Below are 24,773 nucleotides of genomic sequence, written 5' to 3'. Positions count from 1 at the left end.
GACCCTGTCTGTCAGTCTCTAAAACAGTTTGATGTTGCTGGGACTGGAGCACTACCAGACCCTGTCTGTCAGTCTCTAAAACAGTTTCATGTTGCTGGGACTGGAGCACTACCACCCTGTCTGTCAGTCTCTAAAACAGTTTGATGTTGCTGGGACTGGAGCACTACCAGACCCTGTCTGTCAGTCTCTGAAACAGTTTGATGTTGCTGGGTCTGGAGCACTGCCAGACCCCGTCTGTCAGTCTCTGAAACAGTTTGATGTTGCTGGGACTGGAGCACTACCAGACCCCGTCTGTCAGTCTCTAAAACAGTTTGATGTTGCTGGGACTGGAGCACTACCAGACCCTGTCTGTCAGTCTCTAAAACAGTTTGATGTTGCTCGGCCTGGAGCACTACCAGACCCTGTCTGTCAGTCTCTAAAACAGTTTGATGTTGTTGGGACTGGAGCACTACCAGACCCCGTCTGTCAGTCTCTAAAACAGTTTGATGTTGCTGGGTATGGAGCACTACCAGACCCTGTCTGTCAGTCTCTAAAACAGTTTGATGTTGCTGGGACTGGAGCACTACCAGACCCTGTCTGTCATTCTCTAAAACAGTTAGATTTTTCTGGAAATAATCCTAGAACCCCTGCGGTTAGGCTGAATCCTGCGTGTTGTTCAAAATGCATACTACCGTGCTCCGAGCACGTAAATTGGAGCACGGGTTGGTCGGAGTATGAGTCCAAATCCAAAGTATGTGAAATGGAGCATGGTGGGCACTTATTGAATGTGTACTCCGTTTGTACATATTTTGAAAGCTTCAATGGAAAGTATGCAAAGAATTATGATGCAGCACGTAAAAATGATACATTTTCTTGAAATCAATGGCTGCCAGTATTTGAACTGAAGTGAGAGAAAATAAACTCACATCTCCTATGTTCCCTGACTACAATGTTTTATCTTGATATGTTAATAAATACATGTTGTGTTCATTTTGGCATGGTTACCTGCCTACAATACCCATTGTAGTTTGCATGGTTACCTGTAGTTTGGCATGGTTACCTGCCTACAATACCCATTGTAGTGTGCATAGGTTGTAAGCCCATAGTAAGGCAATAGAGCTAACTGGCTAGCCAGATAGCAACAAATAATTGTTACGCACAAAGAATTGACATCTTCCTTGGATAAGGTCATTTTTGCCTGTTATACTATCTGGTTAGCTAAATTTTTACAATTTACATATAGCTAGCGGATAGTTATGAAGTAAAATGGAGTTGGGAGTTGATGTCATGGACACGGGCTCCTGGGTGACAGTGGACCTTGGTCGGTCCACAAAACCGTAGGTAGGTCAAAATCTCTCACCATCTAGCTGCCCACAATGATGGTTGTTGTGATGGAATCCGATGGGGAAGGAAGAGAAGGAGCGGGATGGGACTGACTCGGGCAGGGGGGATGGAGGCTTCGAGCCACGCTAGCCTGACTCTTCACACCAGCAACAGCGGACGGGGGACGGGGAGAGGATGGCCTGAGACCCTTCTGTCTTGAGTCTGCGACCTGCTGAACTGTGGTGGCCATGGGGGGTGGCCATGGGGGAGTGTATACACCCAAGATCTGTGCTGACTTCCTGGGCTGGTACATCCATCTCAAGTGGGGCAAAGCTGTTTGATAGCTGGATCAGATCTTCTCGGATAGATGAAGGGTGGCCAGACTGCCTCCCCGATATCCTACGCCTTGCGAGTGTCCAGTCTCCCATGGGCCGCGGAGTTAAGCTTAACATCTGTAAGTTGGATTGGGACAGATCAACGCCGCCCAACTCATCGACAGCTTTGCTATAGGAGGCATTTAAAACTGTGATTCGGTCTGCCTGGGTTACAGCAAGGTTGGTGTACTTAGAAAGCATGTTATCCTTTTCTCTCAGCCCGAGCTAACAGCCGGAGGATCTCTTCCCTAAGATGCTTGATGGTGGTGCGTTTAGGGCAGACAAATCCCTGTTCATTTTCTAGTTCCACCTTATCTTATGATTGTGTGGAAATCATCTCACACCTGAAGCATTTGTTCCCAGCTGTGGATAAACACACCGGTAGGCTAGCACTGCTAGCATTAGCCTGCTCCGTTTTCATGATGGCTAGCAGCTAACTGCTACTTAACAGGAATCCTGGAGACAAACTTGCAGTCCCAGCCGTAAAGGCTGACCGCGTTGCGGTATCCATAGCAATACAAACTTTAGCTATGATTTAGAAACTATTTCATAAAAACAACAAACAGAGGGGAGACAGAGTGTAGACAGTACACTGCTCTGTTGTGCACTCTGATGACGTCTCTGGCAGAAACATGATCTATTCAATCCCTATCTCCTGTGTTCATTTCATCATACGCATTTGTCATGACTGTCCTGTGAGGATCCGAATGGGTCAGATCAGCTTAAAAATGGTTGAACGACAGATTTTTTACCTTGTCAGCTGGGGGATTTGATCCTGCAACCTTTCCGGTTATTAGTCCAACGCTCTAACCACTAGGCTACCTGCAGCCCCAATTAAAGGAAATCCAGAGAACATCCCTCTCCAAATGAACACAGGAATGTTCCTTTGTCTCCAGAGACTTTTCCCGCCGAAACTCTAACACATTCTTAAGCGAATACTGGAAAATATTCCTAACACAGAACGTGGGGAATGGTCAGAGGCGAGCTAAAGAATAATAATGTCATATGGGTTGTTATTTTGCGATAAAGGAAATACTTTATTTTGCGATAAAGGAAATACTGTAATTTAAAGTATATATACTACATGTATGAAGTCTCCATCCTTCCTGTTGTGTATAAAATATAAAAAATGATGAAAGTATTTTGGTTAAGATAGGAATGTGATTATAGGAACCATAAGATATCATTTGTGTCCTATAAACTTTGCACAGTAACTAGTCACGCCCTGAGTGAGGTCAGAGAGCGTATCAGCCTGACAGAACCATCCCTTTCAACCAGAGTGCATAAAAGGATTGGTAAAGAAATTAACATTTAGATCAGAGAGGCATGTAGCTTCAGCTCATGTCCAAAGTGGTTTGAACTCTCAACATGAGGTAGAGAAGATAACGTCCCCTCTCAGACAATCACTGGTATGGCTGATTAGCTGTCAGCCGTACCAGTGATTGGCTGGGAGGTGATGTTATCGTATCGTAAAGTATCTATAAAAGCTCATTTAAGTGGGACCACTCTACTACTTCTCAAATCACCATAGTACGCTACTCTCATCACCCAATGGGAACCATTGACACGGCTGGCTAGACTATCTTTAAAGGAGCATCGTCCAGAGTGAACAACAGTAGAAGAGACGGGTCCGGACCCCTTTTGGACAATCAGAGCCTTACAAGCATGCAGCAGAAAGGTCCAACACCCTTCCTAAGAAGGCCTGGACCCTTCCTAAGAAGGCCTGGTTCCGACAGAGACACACGGCAAACAAATGCATTTACACGTAAATATATTCATGATTTCTTACTCCAAACGGCCGGCGATTTGTGTGTATATTATATGATTACTGTGAGAGTAGTTCCTAAAATGTATCAACGATAAGTGTCTCTTTCTCTCTCTCTCCATCACAAGCTGCCATATATTGTGTCAGACGCTGTCTGTCAGTCTCTAAAACAGTTTGATGTTGCTGGGACTGGAGCACTACCACCCTGTCGGTCAGTCTCTAAAACAGTTTGATGTTCCTGGGACTGGAGCACCACCAGAAACTGTCTGTCAGTCTCTGAAACAGTTTGGTGTTGTTGTGACTGGAGCACTACCAGACCCTGTCTGTCAGTCTCTGAAACAGTTTGATGTTGCTGGGATTGGAGCACTACCAGACCCCGTCTGTCAGTCTCTAAAACAGTTTGATGTTCCTGGGACTGGAGCACTACCACCCTGTCTGTCAGTCTCTAAAACAGTTTGATGTTGCTGGGCCTGGAGCACTACCAGACCCTGTCTGACAGTCTCTAAAACAGTTTGATGTTGCTGGGACTGGAGCACTACCAGACCCTGTCTGTCAGTCTCTAAAACAGTTTGATGTTGCTGGGACTGGAGCACTACCAGACCCTGTCTGTCAGTCTGTAAAACAGTTTGATGTTGCTGGGACTGGAGCACTACAACCCTGTCTGTCAGTCTCTAAAACAGTTTGATTTTGCTGGGACTGGAGCACTACCAGACCCTCTCTGTCAGTCTCTGAAACAGTTTGATGTTGCTGGGACTGGAGCACTACCAGACCCCGTCTGTCAGTCTCTAAAACAGTTTGATGTTGCTGGGACTGGAGCACTACCAGACCCTGTCTGTCAGTCTCTAAAACAGTTTGATGTTGCTGGGCCTGGAGCACTACCAGACCCTGTCTGTCAGTCTCTAAAACAGTTTGATGTTGTTGGGACTGGAGCACTACAAGACCCTGTCTGTCAGTCTCTAAAACAGTTTGATGTTGCTGGGACTGGAGCACTACCAGACCCTGTCTGTCAGTCTCTAAAACAGTTTGATGTTGCTGGGCCTGGAGCACTACCAGACCCTGTCTGTCAGTCTCTAAAACAGTTTGATGTTGCTGGGACTGGAGCACTACTAGACCCTGTCTGTCAGTCTCTAAAACAGTTTGATGCTCTTGGGACTGGAGCACTACCAGACCCCGTCTGTCAGTCTCTAAAACAGTTTGATGTTCCTGGGACTGGAGCACTACCAGACCCCGTCTGTCAGTCTCTAAAACAGTTTGATGTTGCTGGGCCTGGAGCACTACCAGACCCTGTCTGTCAGTCTCTAAAACAGTTTGATGTTGCTGGGACTGGAGCACTACCAGACCCTGTCTGTCAGTCTCTAAAACAGTTTCATGTTGCTGGGACTGGAGCACTACCACCCTGTCTGTCAGTCTCTAAAACAGTTTGATGTTGCTGGGACTGGAGCACTACCAGACCCTGTCTGTCAGTCTCTGAAACAGTTTGATGTTGCTGGGTCTGGAGCACTGCCAGACCCCGTCTGTCAGTCTCTGAAACAGTTTGATGTTGCTGGGACTGGAGCACTACCAGACCCCGTCTGTCAGTCTCTAAAACAGTTTGATGTTGCTGGGACTGGAGCACTACCAGACCCTGTCTGTCAGTCTCTAAAACAGTTTGATGTTGCTCGGCCTGGAGCACTACCAGACCCTGTCTGTCAGTCTCTAAAACAGTTTGATGTTGTTGGGACTGGAGCACTACCAGACCCCGTCTGTCAGTCTCTAAAACAGTTTGATGTTGCTGGGTATGGAGCACTACCAGACCCTGTCTGTCAGTCTCTAAAACAGTTTGATGTTGCTGGGACTGGAGCACTACCAGACCCTGTCTGTCATTCTCTAAAACAGTTAGATTTTTCTGGAAATAATCCTAGAACCCCTGCGGTTAGGCTGAATCCTGCGTGTTGTTCAAAATGCATACTACCGTGCTCCGAGCACGTAAATTGGAGCACGGGTTGGTCGGAGTATGAGTCCAAATCCAAAGTATGTGAAATGGAGCATGGTGGGCACTTATTGAATGTGTACTCCGTTTGTACATATTTTGAAAGCTTCAATGGAAAGTATGCAAAGAATTATGATGCAGCACGTAAAAATGATACATTTTCTTGAAATCAATGGCTGCCAGTATTTGAACTGAAGTGAGAGAAAATAAACTCACATCTCCTATGTTCCCTGACTACAATGTTTTATCTTGATATGTTAATAAATACATGTTGTGTTCATTTTGGCATGGTTACCTGCCTACAATACCCATTGTAGTTTGCATGGTTACCTGTAGTTTGGCATGGTTACCTGCCTACAATACCCATTGTAGTGTGCATAGGTTGTAAGCCCATAGTAAGGCAATAGAGCTAACTGGCTAGCCAGATAGCAACAAATAATTGTTACGCACAAAGAATTGACATCTTCCTTGGATAAGGTCATTTTTGCCTGTTATACTATCTGGTTAGCTAAATTTTTACAATTTACATATAGCTAGCGGATAGTTATGAAGTAAAATGGAGTTGGGAGTTGATGTCATGGACACGGGCTCCTGGGTGACAGTGGACCTTGGTCGGTCCACAAAACCGTAGGTAGGTCAAAATCTCTCACCATCTAGCTGCCCACAATGATGGTTGTTGTGATGGAATCCGATGGGGAAGGAAGAGAAGGAGCGGGATGGGACTGACTCGGGCAGGGGGGATGGAGGCTTCGAGCCACGCTAGCCTGACTCTTCACACCAGCAACAGCGGACGGGGGACGGGGAGAGGATGGCCTGAGACCCTTCTGTCTTGAGTCTGCGACCTGCTGAACTGTGGTGGCCATGGGGGGTGGCCATGGGGGAGTGTATACACCCAAGATCTGTGCTGACTTCCTGGGCTGGTACATCCATCTCAAGTGGGGCAAAGCTGTTTGATAGCTGGATCAGATCTTCTCGGATAGATGAAGGGTGGCCAGACTGCCTCCCCGATATCCTACGCCTTGCGAGTGTCCAGTCTCCCATGGGCCGCGGAGTTAAGCTTAACATCTGTAAGTTGGATTGGGACAGATCAACGCCGCCCAACTCATCGACAGCTTTGCTATAGGAGGCATTTAAAACTGTGATTCGGTCTGCCTGGGTTACAGCAAGGTTGGTGTACTTAGAAAGCATGTTATCCTTTTCTCTCAGCCCGAGCTAACAGCCGGAGGATCTCTTCCCTAAGATGCTTGATGGTGGTGCGTTTAGGGCAGACAAATCCCTGTTCATTTTCTAGTTCCACCTTATCTTATGATTGTGTGGAAATCATCTCACACCTGAAGCATTTGTTCCCAGCTGTGGATAAACACACCGGTAGGCTAGCACTGCTAGCATTAGCCTGCTCCGTTTTCATGATGGCTAGCAGCTAACTGCTACTTAACAGGAATCCTGGAGACAAACTTGCAGTCCCAGCCGTAAAGGCTGACCGCGTTGCGGTATCCATAGCAATACAAACTTTAGCTATGATTTAGAAACTATTTCATAAAAACAACAAACAGAGGGGAGACAGAGTGTAGACAGTACACTGCTCTGTTGTGCACTCTGATGACGTCTCTGGCAGAAACATGATCTATTCAATCCCTATCTCCTGTGTTCATTTCATCATACGCATTTGTCATGACTGTCCTGTGAGGATCCGAATGGGTCAGATCAGCTTAAAAATGGTTGAACGACAGATTTTTTACCTTGTCAGCTGGGGGATTTGATCCTGCAACCTTTCCGGTTATTAGTCCAACGCTCTAACCACTAGGCTACCTGCAGCCCCAATTAAAGGAAATCCAGAGAACATCCCTCTCCAAATGAACACAGGAATGTTCCTTTGTCTCCAGAGACTTTTCCCGCCGAAACTCTAACACATTCTTAAGCGAATACTGGAAAATATTCCTAACACAGAACGTGGGGAATGGTCAGAGGCGAGCTAAAGAATAATAATGTCATATGGGTTGTTATTTTGCGATAAAGGAAATACTTTATTTTGCGATAAAGGAAATACTGTAATTTAAAGTATATATACTACATGTATGAAGTCTCCATCCTTCCTGTTGTGTATAAAATATAAAAAATGATGAAAGTATTTTGGTTAAGATAGGAATGTGATTATAGGAACCATAAGATATCATTTGTGTCCTATAAACTTTGCACAGTAACTAGTCACGCCCTGAGTGAGGTCAGAGAGCGTATCAGCCTGACAGAACCATCCCTTTCAACCAGAGTGCATAAAAGGATTGGTAAAGAAATTAACATTTAGATCAGAGAGGCATGTAGCTTCAGCTCATGTCCAAAGTGGTTTGAACTCTCAACATGAGGTAGAGAAGATAACGTCCCCTCTCAGACAATCACTGGTATGGCTGATTAGCTGTCAGCCGTACCAGTGATTGGCTGGGAGGTGATGTTATCGTATCGTAAAGTATCTATAAAAGCTCATTTAAGTGGGACCACTCTACTACTTCTCAAATCACCATAGTACGCTACTCTCATCACCCAATGGGAACCATTGACACGGCTGGCTAGACTATCTTTAAAGGAGCATCGTCCAGAGTGAACAACAGTAGAAGAGACGGGTCCGGACCCCTTTTGGACAATCAGAGCCTTACAAGCATGCAGCAGAAAGGTCCAACACCCTTCCTAAGAAGGCCTGGACCCTTCCTAAGAAGGCCTGGTTCCGACAGAGACACACGGCAAACAAATGCATTTACACGTAAATATATTCATGATTTCTTACTCCAAACGGCCGGCGATTTGTGTGTATATTATATGATTACTGTGAGAGTAGTTCCTAAAATGTATCAACGATAAGTGTCTCTTTCTCTCTCTCTCCATCACAAGCTGCCATATATTGTGTCAGTCCGCTAGCGACCTTTATCTAATGTATTAAGCGTGTATGTTTATCCTGTGTTATCATTTAGTTAGTAAATAAATAATTCAACCAATTTGTGTAGTACTGAATCATAAGTAAGGCTGAGTTTTTTGTAGATGCAGGAGATTACGACTGTTCAGAATGATGATATGATAAGAGTTTATGATTAATACGTTGACTGTTTTGTGGATGTGATAGGTAAAGACCTTTAGAGTTTAATTCGGGAGATGGTAACTCTTTAACCAACCGCTCTCGTGGTGCCCCAAATTCCTAATGAGTTAATTGTTACATGATTAATTTAATCGGATAACAATTAAACATAGTTAGTGGATTAGATAAATAACAGGCATCAGATTAATGAAAGTAAAGTCACAACATATTCTATAATCTGTGTCCCAGAGAGAGTATAAATACCTATGATTTCACTCTGTCAGGTTAGATATACACTACCGTTCAAAAGTTTGGGGTCACTTAGAAATGTCCTTGTTTTTGAAAGAAAAGCACATTTTGTTGTCCATTAAAATAACATAAAATTGATCAGAAACACAGGGTAGACATTGTTAATGTTGTAAATGACTTTTGTAACTGGAAACGGCAGATTTTTGATGGAATATCTACATAGGCGTACAGAGGCCCATTATCAGCAACCATCACTCCTGTGTTCCAATGGCACGTTGTGTTAGCTAATTCAAGTTTATCATTTTAAAAGCCTAATTGATCATTAGAAAACCCTTTTGCAATTATGTTAGCACAGCTGAAAACTGTTGTCCTGATTAAAGAAGCAATAAAACTGGCCTTCTTTAGACTAGTTGATTATCTGGAGCATCAGTGTCACGTGTACTCCCTCTCTAGCCTCTAGGTCACCAGGCTGCTCATTATGGCGCACACCTGTCACCATTGTTACGCACACCTGTGCGCCATCCGATTCACCTCCATCATCTCCCTGATTACTGGCAGCTTCATTAAATAGTACCGGCAAAATACCAGTCTCAACGTCAACAGTGAAGAGGCGACTCCGGGATGCCGGCCTTCTAGGCAGAGTTCCTCTGTCCAGTGTCTGTGTTCTTTTGCCCATCTTAATATTTTATTTTTATTGGTCAGTCTGAGATATGGCTTTTTGATTGCAACTCTGCCTAGAAGGCAAGCATTCCCGGAGTCGCCTCTTCACTGTTGATGTTGAGACTGGTGTTTTGCGGGTACTATTTAGTGAAGCTGCCAGTTGAGGACTTGTGAGGCATCTGTTTCTCAAACTAGACACTCTAATGTCTTTGTCCTCTTGCTCAGTTGTGTACCGGGGCCTCCCACTCCTCTTTCTGTTCTGGTGAGAGCCAGTTTACGCTGTTCTGTGAAGGGAGTAGTACACAACGTTGTACGAGATCTTCAGTTTCTTGGCAATTTCTTGCATGGAATAGCCTTCATTTCTCAGAACAAGAATAGACTGACAAGTTTCAGAAGAAAGGTCTTTGTTTCTGGCCATTTTGAGCCTGTTATCGAACCCACAAATGCTGATGCTCCAGATACTCAACTAGTCTAAAGAAGGCCAGTTTTATTGCTTCTTTAATCAGAACAACAGTTTTCAGCTGTGCTAACATAATTGCAAAAGGGTTTTCTAATGATCAATTTGCCTTTTAAAAATATAAACTTGGATTAGCTAACACAACGTGCCATTGGAACACAGGAGTGATGGTTGCTGATAATGGGCCTCTGTACGCCTATGTAGACATTCCATTTAAAAAAATTCCAACTGCAATAGTAATTTACAACATTAACAATGTCTACCCTGTATTCTGATCAATTTGATGTTATTTTAATGGACAACAAAATGTGCTTTTCTTTCAAAAACAAGGACATTTCTAAGTGACCCCAACATTTTGAACGGTAGTGTACATGATGAGAGGGTAGAGTTGGTTGGAATACGTCACATGGAATTATTCTTCTCTCCCGAAGAGAGAGCATGGGAGCACTGATTGAAAAGTGTGGATATCCACCAAGCCACTGACGAGATCCCTGTAATGTAACATGCATCAGGAAAATAAAATGAGATTGGAGAGTCTGTTCAGGGTCAGAGTCTGTTCAAGGTGAAACTGACTGACTGGGTTTCAGAATAACCTCGTCCCGTTTTCAACAAGAACGTGACCTTTGGAAATCACTATAATGGTGTATGCTGGTTGCGTATCTTAAAACACACGTCATTCAGCCCTCTTTAATGTAGCAGGATGACACCATCATGAACAACAAAACAACCTCCCACATACAGACATCAACAATTACCCAGACAGCCATCATTTTGGTTTCACTAATTTTGTGCCTTCCCTTGTAGCAAGCCCACATTGGGAAGAGCCAATAATGGCAGGCTTGATTGATTGATTGATTGATTGATTGATACCCTACCCGTTGTTCCTGACAGGATACGAAGGTCTGGAAGCCCGGGGCCACTCCGAAACCCAGCTGGTCAATGAAGGGAGGCTCGTCCTGCGTGTGGATCTGAACCTTGATGCCCGCCTCGAACGACGTCTCATCTGGAGAGAGGAAGGGAAAGATAAGAAACTTGCATTCCAAAAACAGATGTCAGAAACAGCATGGGTCAGTGTATTAATCAGTATGATTTCATTCAACTGGACTGAGAAAAAAAACCATGAAATTAAATAACCTGAAAATCTGATTACAGTAAGGAATCAGAAGAAGAGATTGATCTCAAAATGATGTATACTCTATTGTTGATATTCCTCCTGTGTACTAGCCTGCCCTTATCCCCATTCATCCCCTATCTATCCCCTATCCATTCCCTACCTATCCCCATTCATCCCCTAACGTCCCCCATCTATCCCCTACCTATCCCCTATCCATCTCCTAGCCCCATCCCCTATCCATCCCCTATCCATCCCTTATCCCCATCTATCCCCTACCCATCCCCCACCTATCCCCTATCTATCCCCTATCTATCCCCTATCCATCCCCTACCTATCCCCTATCCATCCCCCATCTATCCCCTACCCATCCCCTACCCATCCACCAAACCTATCCCCTACCTATCCCCTACCTATCCCCTACCCATCCCCTAGCTATCCCCTACCTATCCCCTATCCATCTCCTAGCCCCATCCCCTACCCATCCCCCATCTATCCCCTACCTATCCCCTACCCATCCCCCATCTATCCCCTACCTATCCCCTACCTATCCCTACCTATCCCCTACCTATCCCCCATCTATCCCCTACCCATCCCCTACCTATCCCCTACCTATCCCCTATCCATCTCCTATCCATCTCCTATCCATCCCCTAACGTCCCCCATCTATCCCCTACCTATCCCCTATCCATCTCCTAGCCCCATCCCCTACCTATCCCCTACCTATCCCCTACCTATCCCCTATCCATCTCCTAGCCCCATCCCCTATCCATCCCCTACCCATCCCTTATCCCCATCCATCCCCCATCTATCCCCTACCTATCCCCTACCTATCCCCTATCCATCCCCTATCCATCCCTTATCCCCATCCATCCCCTAACGTCCCCCATCTATCCCCTACCTATCCCCTATCCATCCCCTATCCATCCCCTACCTATCCCCTACCTATCCCCTATCCATCCCCTATCCATCCCCTACCTATCCCCTACCCATCCCCTATCCATCTCCAATCCATCTCCTATCCATCCCCTACCCATCCCTTATCCCCATCCATCCCCTATCCATCCCCTACCTATCCCCTATCCATCCCCTACCTATCCCCTATCCATCCCCTACCTATCCCCTACCTATCCCCTATCCATCCCCCATCTATCCCCTACCTATCCCCTACCTATCCCCTATCCATCCCCTACCCATCCCCTATCCATCTCCTACCTATCCCCTACCTATCCCCTATCCATCTCCTAGCCCCATCCCCTACCTATCCCCTACCTATCCCCTATCCATCCCCCATCTATCCCCTATCCATCCCCTACCTATCCCCTATCCATCCCCTACCCATCCCCTATCCATCTCCTACCTATCCCCTACCTATCCCCTATCCATCCCCTATCCATCCCCTACCTATCCCCCATCTATCCCCTACCTATCCCCCATCTATCCCCTATCCATCCCCTACCTATCCCCTATCCATCCCCTACCCATCCCCTATCCATCTCCTACCTATCCCCTACCTATCCCCTATCCATCTCCTAGCCCCATCCCCTACCTATCCCCTACCTATCCCCTATCCATCCCCCATCTATCCCCTACCTATCACCTACCTATCCCCTATCCATCCCCCATCTATCCCCTACCTATCCCCTACCTATCCCCTATCCATCCCCTACCTATCCCCTATCCATCCCCCATCTATCCCCTACCTATCCCCTATCCATCCCCTACCTATCCCCTATCCATCTCCTAGCCCCATCCCCTATCCATCTCCTAGCCCCATCCCTTATCCCCATCCATCCCCTACCTATCCCCTACCTATCCCCTACCTATCCCCTATCCATCTCCTACCTATCCCCGATCCATCCCCTATCCATCCCTTATCCCCATTCATCCCCTAACGTCCCCCATCTATCCCCTACCTATCCCCTACCTATCCCCTACCTATCCCCTATCTATCCCCTACCTATCCCCTATCCATCCCCTACCTATCCCCATTCATCCCCTAACGTCCCCCATCTATCCCCTATCTATCCCCTACCTATCCCCTACCTATCCCCTACCTATCCCCTATCCATCTCCTAGCCCCATCCCCTATCCATCCCCGATCCATCCCCTATCCATCCCCTACCCATCCCTTATCCCCATCCATCCCCTATCCATCCCCTATCCATCCCCTATCCATCCCCTACCCATCCCTTATCCCCATCCCCTATCCATCCCCTATTCATCCCCTATCCATCCCCTACCCATCCCTTATCCCCATCCCCTATTCATCCCCTATCCATCCCCTACCCATCCCTTATCCCCATCCCCTATCTATCCCCTATCCATCCCCTATCCATCCCCTACCCATCCCTTATCCCCATCCATCCCCTATCCATCCCCTATTCATCCCCTATCCATCCCCTACCCATCCCTTATCCCCATCCCCTATCCATCCCCTATCTATCCCCTATCCATCCCCTACCCATCCTTTATCCCCATCCCCTATCCATCCCCTACCCATTCCATATCCCCATCCCTTATCCATCCCCTATCCATCCCCTACCCATCCCTTATAGCCATCCCCTATCCATCCCCTACCCATCCCTTATCCCCATCCCCTATCCATTCCCTATCCATCCCCTACCCATCCCCTACCCATCCCTTATCCTCATCCCCTATCCATCCCCTATCCATCCCCTATCCATCCCCTACCCATCCCCTATCCGCATCCCCTATCCATCCCCTATCCAGCCCCAGTCCATCCCCTATCCCCATGCCTACCCATCCCCTATCCATCCCCTACCCATCCCCTATCCATCCCCTAACCATCCCCAAGCCCTCCCCTGTCCATCCCCTATCCATCCCCTAACCATCCCCTATCCATCCCCTACCCATCCCCTATCCATCCCCTATCCATCCCCAAGCCCTCCCCTGTCCATCCCCTACCCATCCCCTATCCATCCCTAACCATCCCCTATCCATCCCCTAACCATCCCCTATCCATCCCCTGTCCATCCCCTACCCATCCCCTATCCATCCCCTATCCATCCCCTAACCATCCCCTATCCATCCCCTATCCATCCCCTACCCATCCCCTATCCATCCCCTATCCATCCCCAAGCCCTCCCCTGTCCATCCCCTACCCATCCCCTATCCATCCCCTATCCATCCCCTAACCATCCCCTATCTATCCCCTATCCATCCCCTATCCATCCCCTAACCATCCCCTGTCCATCCCCTACCCATCCCCTATCCATCCCCTATCCATCCCCTATCCATCCCTTATCCATCCCCTACCCATCCCCGCCCGGACACTGTCCTCTTCTAGCCTGGTTTCCTCTGACCGCCCGGACACTGTGCTCTTCTAGCCTGGTTTCCTCTGGCCGCCCGGACACTGTGCTCTTCTAGCCTGGTTTCCTCTGACCGCCCGGACACTGTGCTCTTCTAGCCTGGTTTCCTCTGGCCGCCCGGACACTGTGCTCTTCTAGCCTGGTTTCCTCTGGCCGCCCGGACACTGTGCTCTTCTAGCCTGGTTTCCTCTGACCGCCCGGACACTGTCCTCTTCTAGCCTGGTTTCCTCTGACCGCCCGGACACTGTGCTCTTCTAGCCTGGTTTCCTCTGGCCGCCCGGACACTGTCCTCTTCTAGCCTGGTTTCCTCTGGTCGCACAGACACTGTGCTCTTCTAGCCTGGTTTCCTCTGGTCGCCCGGACACTGTCCTCTTCTAGCCTGGTTTCCTCTGGCCGCCCGGACACTGTGCTCTTCTAGCCTGGTTTCCTCTGGCCGCCCGGACACTGTGCTCTTCTAGCCTGGTTTCCTCTGACCGCCCGGACACTGTGCTCTTCTAGCCTGGTTTCCTCTGACCGCCCGGACACTGTCCTCTTCTAGCCTGGTTTCCTCTGGCCGCCCGGACACTGTCCTCTTCTAGCCTGGTTTCCTCTGGCTGCCCGGACACTGTCCTCTTCTAGCCTGGTTTCCTCTGGTCGCACAGACACTGTCCTCTTCTAGCCTGGTTTACTCTGGTCGCCCGGACACTGTGCTCTTCTAGCCTGGTTTCCTCTGACCGCCCGGACACTGTCCTCTTCTAGCCTGGTTTCCTCTGGTCGCCCGGACACTGTCCTCTTCTAGCCTGGTTTCCTCTGGCCGCCCGGACACTGTGCTCTTCTAGCCTGGTTTCCTCTGGCCGCCCGGACACTGTGCTCTTCTAGCCTGGTTTCCTCTGGCTGCCCGGACACTGTCCTCTTCTAGCCTGGTTTCCTCTGGTCGCACAGACACTGTCCTCTTCTAGCCTGGTTTACTCTGGTCGCCCGGACACTGTCCTCTTCTAGCCTGGTTTCCTCTGGTCGCACAGACACTGTGCTCTTCTAGCCTGGTTTACTCTGGTCGCCCGGACACTGTCCTCTTCTAGCCTGGTTTCCTCTGGCCGCCCGGACACTGTCCTCTTCTAGCCTGCTTCCCAAATGGCACCCTACTGACATAGTGCAGTAGGCCTACTCTTGAACAGAGCCCTAAGTTAGTGCACTATACACTTAGTGGACAAAACATTAGGAACACCTTGTCTTTCCATGACATAGGCTGACCAGGTGAATCCAGGTGAAAGCTATGATCACTTATTGATATCACTTGTTAAATCCACTTCAAATCGGTGTAGATGAAGAGGAGGAGACAGGATAAAGAAGGACTTTTAAGCCTTGAGACAATTGAGACATGGATTGTGTATGTGTGTCATTTAGAGGGTGAATGGGCAAGGCAAATGCCTTTGAACGGGGTGTGTCAGTCAATAACTGCAACGCTGCTGGGTATTTCACGCTTCATTAAAGTGTCCCGTGTGAATCAACCCAAAGGACATCCAGTCAACTTGGCACAACTGTGGGAATCATTGGAGTCAACATGGGCCAGCATCCCTGTGGAGCGCTTTTGACATCTTGTGGAGTCTGTTCCACGACGAGGAAGCCATATATTTATCATCAGCAGATGGGAGGCTGTAATAGTGGCCATGTACCATCTGAGACCATGTACCACCTGGGAGGGGCTTTGCACACACACACACACACACACACACACACACCCCTAACCGGTGCCATTTAGTATGTCAAACAGAATAGAACAATATTTCTAGTATGCATACGTGCCATGGTGGCTATAAAAATGATGGGATGAGTACTGTTTTAGAATGATCGAAACATTTAAAATACATTCTGGAATGGGGGAATGGAATGAAGAGGTCCCTCATACCTATCTCTTCCTCACTGCCAGTCCCTTGTCTGTCTCTCTCTCTCTCTCTCTCTCTCTCTCTCTCTCTCTCTCTCTCTCTCTCTCTCTCTCTCTCTCTCTCTCATTACCAGTCTCTCTCTCTCTCTCATTACCAGTCTCTCTCTCTCTCTCGCTCTCTCTCTCTCATTACCAGTCTCTCTCTCTCTCTCTCTCTCTCTCTCTCTCTCTCATTACCAGTCTCTCTCTCTCTCTCTCTCTCTCTCTCTCTCTCTCTCTCTCATTACCAGTCTCTCTCTCTCTCTCATTACCAGTCTCTCTCTCTCTCTCTCTCTCTCTCTCTCTCTCTCTCTCTCTCTCTCTCTCTCTCATTACCAGTCTCTCTCCCTCTCTCTCTCTCATTACCAGTCTCTCTCTCTCTCATTACCAGTCTCTCTCTCTCTCTCTCTCTCTCTCATTACCAGTCTCTCTCCCTCTCTCTCTCTCTCTCATTACCAGTCTCTCTCTGTCTCTCTCATTACCAGTCTCTCTCTCTCTCTCTCTCTCTCTCTCATTACCAGTCTCTCTCTGTCTCTCTCATTACCAGTCTCTCATTCTCTCTCTCTCTCTCTCTCTCTTTCATTACCAGTCTCTCTCTCTCTCATTACCAGTCTCTCTCTCTCTCTCTCTCTCTCTCTCTCTCTCTCTCTCACATTACCACTCACTCTCTCTTTCTCATTACCAGTCTCTCTCCCTCTCTCTCTCTCATTACCAGTCTCTCTCTCTCTCATTACCAGTCTCTCTCCCTCTCTCTCTCTCTCTCTCTCTCATTACCAGTCTCTCTCTGTCTCTCTCATTACCAGTCTCTCTCTGTCTCTCTCATTACCAGTCTCTCATTCTCTCTCTCTCTCTCTCTCTCTCTCTCTCTCTTTCATTACCAGTCTCTCTCTCTCTCATTACCAGTCTCTCTCTCTCTCTCTCTCTCTCTCTCACATTACCACTCACTCTCTCTTTCTCATTACCAGTCTCTCTCTCTCTCTCTCTCTCTCTCTCTCTCTCTCTCTCTCATTACCAGTGTATCTCTGTCTCTCTCTCTCTCTCCCTCCCTCTCTCTCTCTCTCTCTCTCTCTCTCTTCTCTCTCCTCTCTCCTCTCTCTCCTCTCTCTCTCAATTCAAAGGGATTTATTGGCATAGGAAACATATGTTTACATTGCCAAAGCAAATGGAATAAACAATAAACAAAAGGGAAATAAACAAGGGAAACATTAGTAAAAATTACACTCACAAAAGTTTTAAAAGAATATAGACATTTTAAATGTTGTATTAGTGTCTATGTACAGCATTGTAACAATGTGCAAATACTTGAAGTATGAAAGGTCAAATAAATAAACATATAAATATAGGATTTGTTTACAATGTTGTTTGTGTTCCACTGGTTGTCCTTTTCTCATGGCAACGGGCCACAAATCTTGTTGCTGTGACTGCACACTGAGGTATTTCGCCTAACAGATATGAGAGTGTCGTGTCTTTGGTTATGCCGGATTAAGTGATATGACATGCTATTTTATGAAATAATTTCTCTGTAATTAATATTACCTGATTGAGCTAATCATGTAAATGTAATTAACTAGAAAGTCGGGGCACCACGAATATTTTTTTATAGAGCTGTTATCTTCCGAATAAACTCTGAAAGACCTGGTAATCTTTTACCTCAATAGCAGTCAATATTTAATCGTCACCTTATTCAGTCTCATCTGAAAGTTGAAAATTCTTGGTTATCTTCACGAACCGTGGCTAACAAGTTGAATCAGCAATACAAAATTTGGTTTAATTATTTATTTACTAAATACCTAAACAATCACACAGAATTACACATACACAGGATGGGTCATACATGAAAAACGTCCCTGGTGGACGGAACCTGTATGACGGCTTGTTACACAAAGAGAGGGGGTTGGGCCTGAATGAAGAACAAAGGGGAAAGCTATGCTATCGTAAATACAGAATCTTATGCATTCTAAATAACAGTCCATTTGGAAAAGGAAAATGCAATAAATATTTACTCTGAGCTGCGCTTCGGTAGGTTGGTCGTAGATAGAAGGCCGGGTTGTCCAGCATGGATCTCATGTCCTCTGAAGAATGTCTAGTGGTGAACTGGAGCGTGGTAGAATGGATCCTTTGTCCGTCCTCTCCTAGCCCACGTTAACAGTTGCTGCGGCTAACTCAACTCAATCCGCTAGGAGGTATCACTTCTTTAGTGAATAAGAGTTCAAAGTTCATGCCAAGTTGCCATACTTTAAGCTCATGCTATATTCTGGCTGGTATAGTCGAAATTCATCCTTTCGGCGTGTTGATCGTCATCTTCACGTTGAAATTCGATGCTAATTTCATTAGGTTCTTGTCGTTCAACCAGAGCTCACGCTGAGGTTGGCTTAGTTCTGTAGGTGATCTTTGTCCTTTCAACGTGGGGACCGCAAGTCCTCATGTCCTTGGAACAGAAAGTTGGATTTTCGTCAACGGGCTTATATCGTTGTGAAGAGAAGGGCGTGTTTCATAGTTTTCAACCAATGTCTGTTCACTTGGGCGGGGCCTCTGAGTGAGCAGAGTTTACTCTATGACAAACCGTTCTCTCATTAAGAAGCTAAAATTACATTTCATCATTTCACAAATAGTTTCATATTTAAACATTTAAATTGCACAACAATTCCATGTGAATCTGATAACTATAATGTGTAGATTTTCCAAGATACAGTTTATGTCATACTATCATTAGTAGTAATGTCTCAGACAACAACTGATCTGACATGATATTCATTAACCTGTTTAGGATAGGGGGCAGTATTTTCACGGCCGGATAAAAAACGTACCCGATTTAATCTGGTTATTACTCCTGCCCAGAAACTAGAATATGCATATAATTGTTTGATTTGGATAGAAAACACCCTAAAATTTCTAAAACTGTTTGAATGGTGTCTGTGAGTATAACAGAACTCATATCGCAGGCCAAAACATGAGAAGATTCCATACAGGAAGTGCCCTGTCTGAACATTTCTTGTCCTTCTATAGCCTCTTTATCGAAAATAGAGGATCTCTGCTGTAAGGCTCCCATAGGCTCTCAGAAGGCGCCAGAACGGGGAATGATGACTCTGCAGTCCCTGGGCGAAAAACCGTAGGGGTTTTGGAAAGTGGTCGTTCTGAGAACAATGACACGGGCGCACGCGTGCATGTGAAGACTCCATTTTCTATTTTCAGTGTTTGAACGAAAACAAGGTCTCCCGGTCGGAATATTATCGCTATTTTACGAGAAAAATCGCATAAAAATTGATTTTAAACAGTGTTTGACATGCTTCGAAGTACGGTAATGGAATATTTTGAAATTTGTTGTCACGATACGCGCTGGCGCGTCACCCTTCAGATAGTGTCTTGAACGCAAGAACAAAACGCAGCTATTTGGATATAACTATGGATTATTTGGAACCAAAACAACATTGGGTGTTGAAGTAGAAGTCCTGGGAGTGCATTCTGACGAAGAACAGCAAAGGTAATCCAATTTTTCTTATAGTAAATCTGAGTTTGGTGAGTGCCAAACTTGGTGGGTGTCAAAATAGCTAGCCATGATGGCCGGGCTATCTACTCAGAATATTGCAAAATGTGTGTGATTATTTCTGGCTGGGTACTCTCCTGACATAATCTAATGTTTTGCTTTCGTTGTAAAGCCTTTTTGAAATCGGACAATGTGGTTAGATAAAGGAGAGTCTTTAAAATGGTGTAAAATAGTCATATGTTTGAAAAATTGAAGTTTTTGGATTTCTGAAGTGTTTGTAATTCGCGCCACACCCTATCATTGGATATTGGCGAGGCGTTCCGCTAGCGGCACATCTAGATGTAAGAGGTTTTAAGTACCAACGCATATTTTCAACTGGTTGGATTACCAAAATATGATTCCGTTTCCCACCTTTTGATGTTACCAGACTCTATGTTAACAAAGGCTTTCCAAGAGTCAACTCTATTAAGTAAAGAGAGAGAGAAAAGGGGAAAGGTATTTATGGGAGTCATAAACCTCCCCCCCACAGGCCAACGTCATGACAGGAGCTTATCAATGTTTGATTTGTGTTCAAATTATTTGTGGGTCTATGGGAAATATGCGTCTCTATTGCGGTCATACATTCGTCAGGAGGTTAGGAAGTGCAGCTCAGTTTCCACCTCATTTTGTGGGCAGTGTGCACATAGCCTATCTTCTCTTGAGAACCAGGTCTGCCTATGGTGGCCTTTCTCAATAGCAAGTCTATGCTCACTGAGTCTGTACATAGTCATGGATGTTCCTAATTTAGGGTCAGTCACAGTGGTCAGGTATTCTGCCACGGTGTAAGCTCGGTTTCGGGTCAGGTAGCATTCCAATTCGCTCTGTTTTTTTAATTTTTTATTATTTCCAATGTGTCAAATAGTTATCTTTTTGCCTTCTCATAATTTGGTTGAGTCTAAATGTGTTTCTATCCTGGGGCTCTGTTCACAAACACAAAAATACCCCACAGAGCCCAAGGATATAAACACATTTAGACCCAAACAAATGATGAGAAAGCTGGCTGAGGGGACTCTTCTCTAGGTTCATCTCTTTGTAGGTAAGGACTTTGTGGTGGAATGTGTGGGAATCGTTTCCTTTTAGGTGGTTGTAGAAATTAACAGCTCTTTTCTGGATTTTGATAGCTAGTGGTTATGGTCCTAATTCTGCTCTGCATGCATTGTTTGTGGTTTTGCATTGTACACAAATTATATTTTTGCAGAATTCTGCATGCAGTCTCTCAATTGGGTGTTTGTCCCATTTTGTGAATTCTTGGTTGGTGAGTGGACCCCAGACCTCAGAACCATTGAGGGCATGTTAGTTGAGTTTTCTGTTCCTTTTGATAGCATAGAAGGCCCTTCTTGCCTTGTCTCTTAGATTGTTCACAGCCTTGTGGAAGTTACCTGTGGTGTTGATGTTTAGGCCGAGGTATGTGTAATTCTTTGTGTGCTCTAGGGCAACGGTGTCTAGATAGAATTTGTATTTGTTGTCTGGCTACTGGAAATTCTTTGGAACACCATTATTTTTGTTTTACTGAGATTCACTGTCAGGGTCCAAGTCTGACAGAATCTGTGCAGAACATCTAGGTGCTGTTGTAAGCCTTCCTTGGTTGGGGACAGAAGCACCAGATCATCTGCAAACAGTAGACATTTGATTTCTGAGTCTAGTAGGGTGAGGCTGGGTGCTGCAGAATATTCTAGTGCCATTTATCCGAGATTACTGCTGACTGACAGTATCAGTCAAAAGTTTGGACACACCTACTCTTTCTTTATTGTGACAATTTTCTAACTTGTTGAATAATAATAATAATGAAGATATCAAAACTATGAAATAACACATATGGAATCATGTAGTAACCAGAAAAGTGTTAAACAAATCAAAATATATTTTATATTTGAGATTCTTCAAAGAAGCCACCCTTTTCCTTGATGACAGCTTTGCACACTCTTGGCATTCTCTCAACCAGCTTCAAGAGGTAGTCACCTGGAATGCATTTCAATTAACAGGTGTGCCTTGTTAAAAGTTAATTTGTGGAATTTCTTATCCTTCTTAATGCGTTTGAGCCATTCAGTTGTGTCGTAACAAGGTAGGGGGGTATACAGAAGATACCCCTATTTGGTAAAAGACCAAGTCCATATTATGGCAAGAACAGCTCAAATAAGTAAAGAGAAATGACAGTCCATCATTACTTTAAGACATGAAGGTCAGTCAATTCGGGAAATTTCAAGAACTTTGAACGTTTCTTCAAGTGCAGTCGCAAAAACCATCAAGCGCTATGATGAAACTGGCTCTCATGAGGACCGCCACAGGAAAGGAAGAGGATACGTTCATTAGAGTTACCAGCATTAGAAATCGCAGCCCAAATAACTGCTTCACAGAGTTCAAGTAACAGACACATCTCAACATCAACTGTTCAGAGGAGACTGTGTGAATCAGGCCTTCATGGTCGAATTGCTGCAAAGAAACCACTACTAAAGGACATCAATATGAAGAAGAGACTTGCTTGGGCCAAGAAACACGAGCAATGGATATTTGACCGGTGGAAATCTGTCCTTTGGTCTGATGAGTCCAAATCTTTGGTAAAATGGATTTAAGTTTGCCTGCATTAAAGTCCCCGGCCACTAGGAGCGCTGCTTCTGAATGAGCATTTTCTTGTTTGCTTATGGCCTTATACAGCTTGTTGAGTGCGGTCTTAGTGCCAGCATTGGTTTGTGGTGATAAATAGATGGCTAAGAATAATATAGATGAGAATTCTCTAGGTAGATAGTGTGGTCTACAGCTTATCATAAGGTACTCTACCTCAGGTGAGCAATTTCATCAAGACTTCTTTAATATTAGACATCGCACACAAGCTGTTATTGACAAATAGACACACACCCCGCCCCTCGTCTTAACAGACGTAGCTTCTCTGTCCTGCCGATGCATGGAAAATCCCGCCAGCTCTATATTATCCGTGAAGTCGTTCAGCCAAGACTCAGTGAAACATAAGATATTATAATTTTTAATGTCCCGTTGGTAGGATAGTCTTGATCGTATATCATCCATTTTATTCTCCAGTGATTGCACGTTGGCCAATAGAACGGATGATAGTGGAGGTTTACTCACTCGCCCACGAATTCTCAGAAGGCAGCCCAACCTCCGCCCCCTTTTTCTCTGTATTTTGTATTTGTAATGTATTTTCTGTATTTGTAGCCCTCTACAACCTCTGCATTAAGGTTAGGAACATTAGGAGCCTAACAGGAGTGAAGGCACATCAGTGGCAGGGGGTATGTGGGGAGGAGAGTATGGTGGGTTTTAGATGGAGGGGGCTCTACAAACCCCCAGTACCAGAGGTCAGAGGACCTCCAGTGGAGGGTTCTACATGGAGCCCTGGCCACTAACAGCTGGTTGGTACGGGTTGAACCGGGAGTCGGACAGCGGTGTCCTTTCTGTGACAGAAGTGAAACTGTGCATCTTGTTTTCTGTGTGCGCCAGGTTAAGGCCATTAATGTCTCTGTTGGAATGTCTGTGTGAGAGGTTGTGGGTGGAGTTTACTGTCGGGATGTTTATAAATGGGGAACAGGTATTTGAGTAAGGAAAAAGCCAAATGTGTTTTGTTGAATTTTCTGTTTGCTAAGGCGAAGTCGTCTATTTGTCTAACAAGGAGGAACAGGGTCAAAGGTGGAGGGATAACAGACCCTTTACTATTATTTAATGGGATGGTCCCTGCGTGTCTTGGGTGGAATTTCAGTTGTATAAAATTATAAACAGTGTGGAGATGTTTCAGGAGATATGGGTGTTGGGGGGGGGGGCAGCCTGTACAGCTGGGGGTAGATGGGTTGATGGAGCAGCCTGTACAGCTGGGGAAGATGGGTTGATTGAGCAGCCTGTTCAGCTGGGGTAGATGGGTTGATGGAGCAGCCTGTACAGCTGGGGTAGATGGGTTGATGGAGCAGCCTGTACAGATGGGGTAGATGGGTTGATGGAGCAGCCTGTATAGCTGGGGTAGATGGGTTGATGGAGCAGCCTGTACAGCTGGGGTAGATGGGTTGATGGGGCAGCCTGTACAGCTGGGGTAGATGGGTTGATGGAGCTGCCTGTATAGCTGGGGTAGATGGGTTGATGGAGCAGCCTGTACAGCTGGGGTAGATGGGTTGATGGAGCAGCCTGTACAGATGGGGTAGATGGGTTGATGGAGCAGCCTGTATAGCTGGGGTAGATGGGTTGATGGAGCAGCCTGTACAGCTGGGGTAGATGGGTTGATGGGGCAGCCTGTACAGCTGGGGTAGATGGGTTGATGGAGCTGCCTGTATAGCTGGGGTAGATGGGTTGATGGAGCAGCCTGTACAGCTGGGGTAGATGGGTTGATGGAGCAGCCTGTACAGCTGGGGTAGATGGGTTGATGGGGCAGCCTGTACAGCTGGGGTAGATGGGTTGATGGAGCTGCCTGTATAGCTGGGGTAGATGGGTTGATGGAGCAGCCTGTACAGCTGGGGTAGATGGGTTGATGGAGCAGCCTGTACAGCTGGGGTAGATGGGTTGATGGAGCAGCCTGTACAGCTGGGGTAGATGGGTAGATGGGTTGATGGAGCAGCCTGTACAGCTGGGGTAGAAGGGTAGATGGGTTGATGGAGCAGCCTGTACAGCTGGGGTAGATGGGTTGATGGAGCAGCCTGTATAGCTGGGGTAGATGGGTTGATGGAGCAGCCTGTATAGCTGGGGGTAGATGGGTTGATGGAGCAGCCTGTACAGCTGGGGGTAGATGGGTTGATGGAGCAGCCTGTACAGCTGGGGTAGATGGGTTGATGGAGCAGCCTGTACAGCTGGGGTAGATGGGTTGATGGGTTGATGGAGCAGCCTGTACAGCTGGGGTAGATGGGTTGATGGAGCAGCCTGTACAGCTGGGGTAGATGGGTTGATGGAGCAGCCTGTACAGCTGGGGTAGATGGGTTGATGGGGCAGCCTGTACAGCTGGGGTAGATGGGTTGATGGAGCAGCCTGTATAGCTGGGGTAGATGGGTTGATGGAGCAGCCTGTACAGCTGGGGTAGATGGGTTGATGGAGCAGCCTGTACAGCTGGGGTAGATGGGTTGATGGAGCAGCCTGTACAGCTGG

The 24,773-nt window shown here is 46.3% G+C and overlaps 1 protein-coding gene across 2 annotated transcripts in view; it reads right to left on the bottom strand.

The window, feature by feature from the left end:
• The window catches only part of LOC106566196 (acid-sensing ion channel 1), a 383,890-nt gene that overhangs the window by 52,923 nt on the left and 306,194 nt on the right, over positions 1 to 24,773 (bottom strand). For both annotated transcript variants that reach the window (XM_045691956.2, XM_014134070.3), the window contains one exon: positions 10,713 to 10,840. In XM_045691956.2, coding sequence (XP_045547912.1) covers positions 10,713 to 10,840 — 128 coding nt within the window. The remainder of the gene's footprint in view (positions 1 to 10,712; positions 10,841 to 24,773) is intronic.

The sequence above is a fragment of the Salmo salar genome, chromosome 12, assembly GCF_965601325.2.
Source record: "Salmo salar chromosome 12, fSalSal1, whole genome shotgun sequence".
Taxonomy (NCBI): domain Eukaryota; kingdom Metazoa; phylum Chordata; class Actinopteri; order Salmoniformes; family Salmonidae; genus Salmo; species Salmo salar.
The sequence above is the reverse complement of the archived record's forward strand: the minus strand, read 5'-3'. Positions and strand labels throughout refer to the sequence as shown.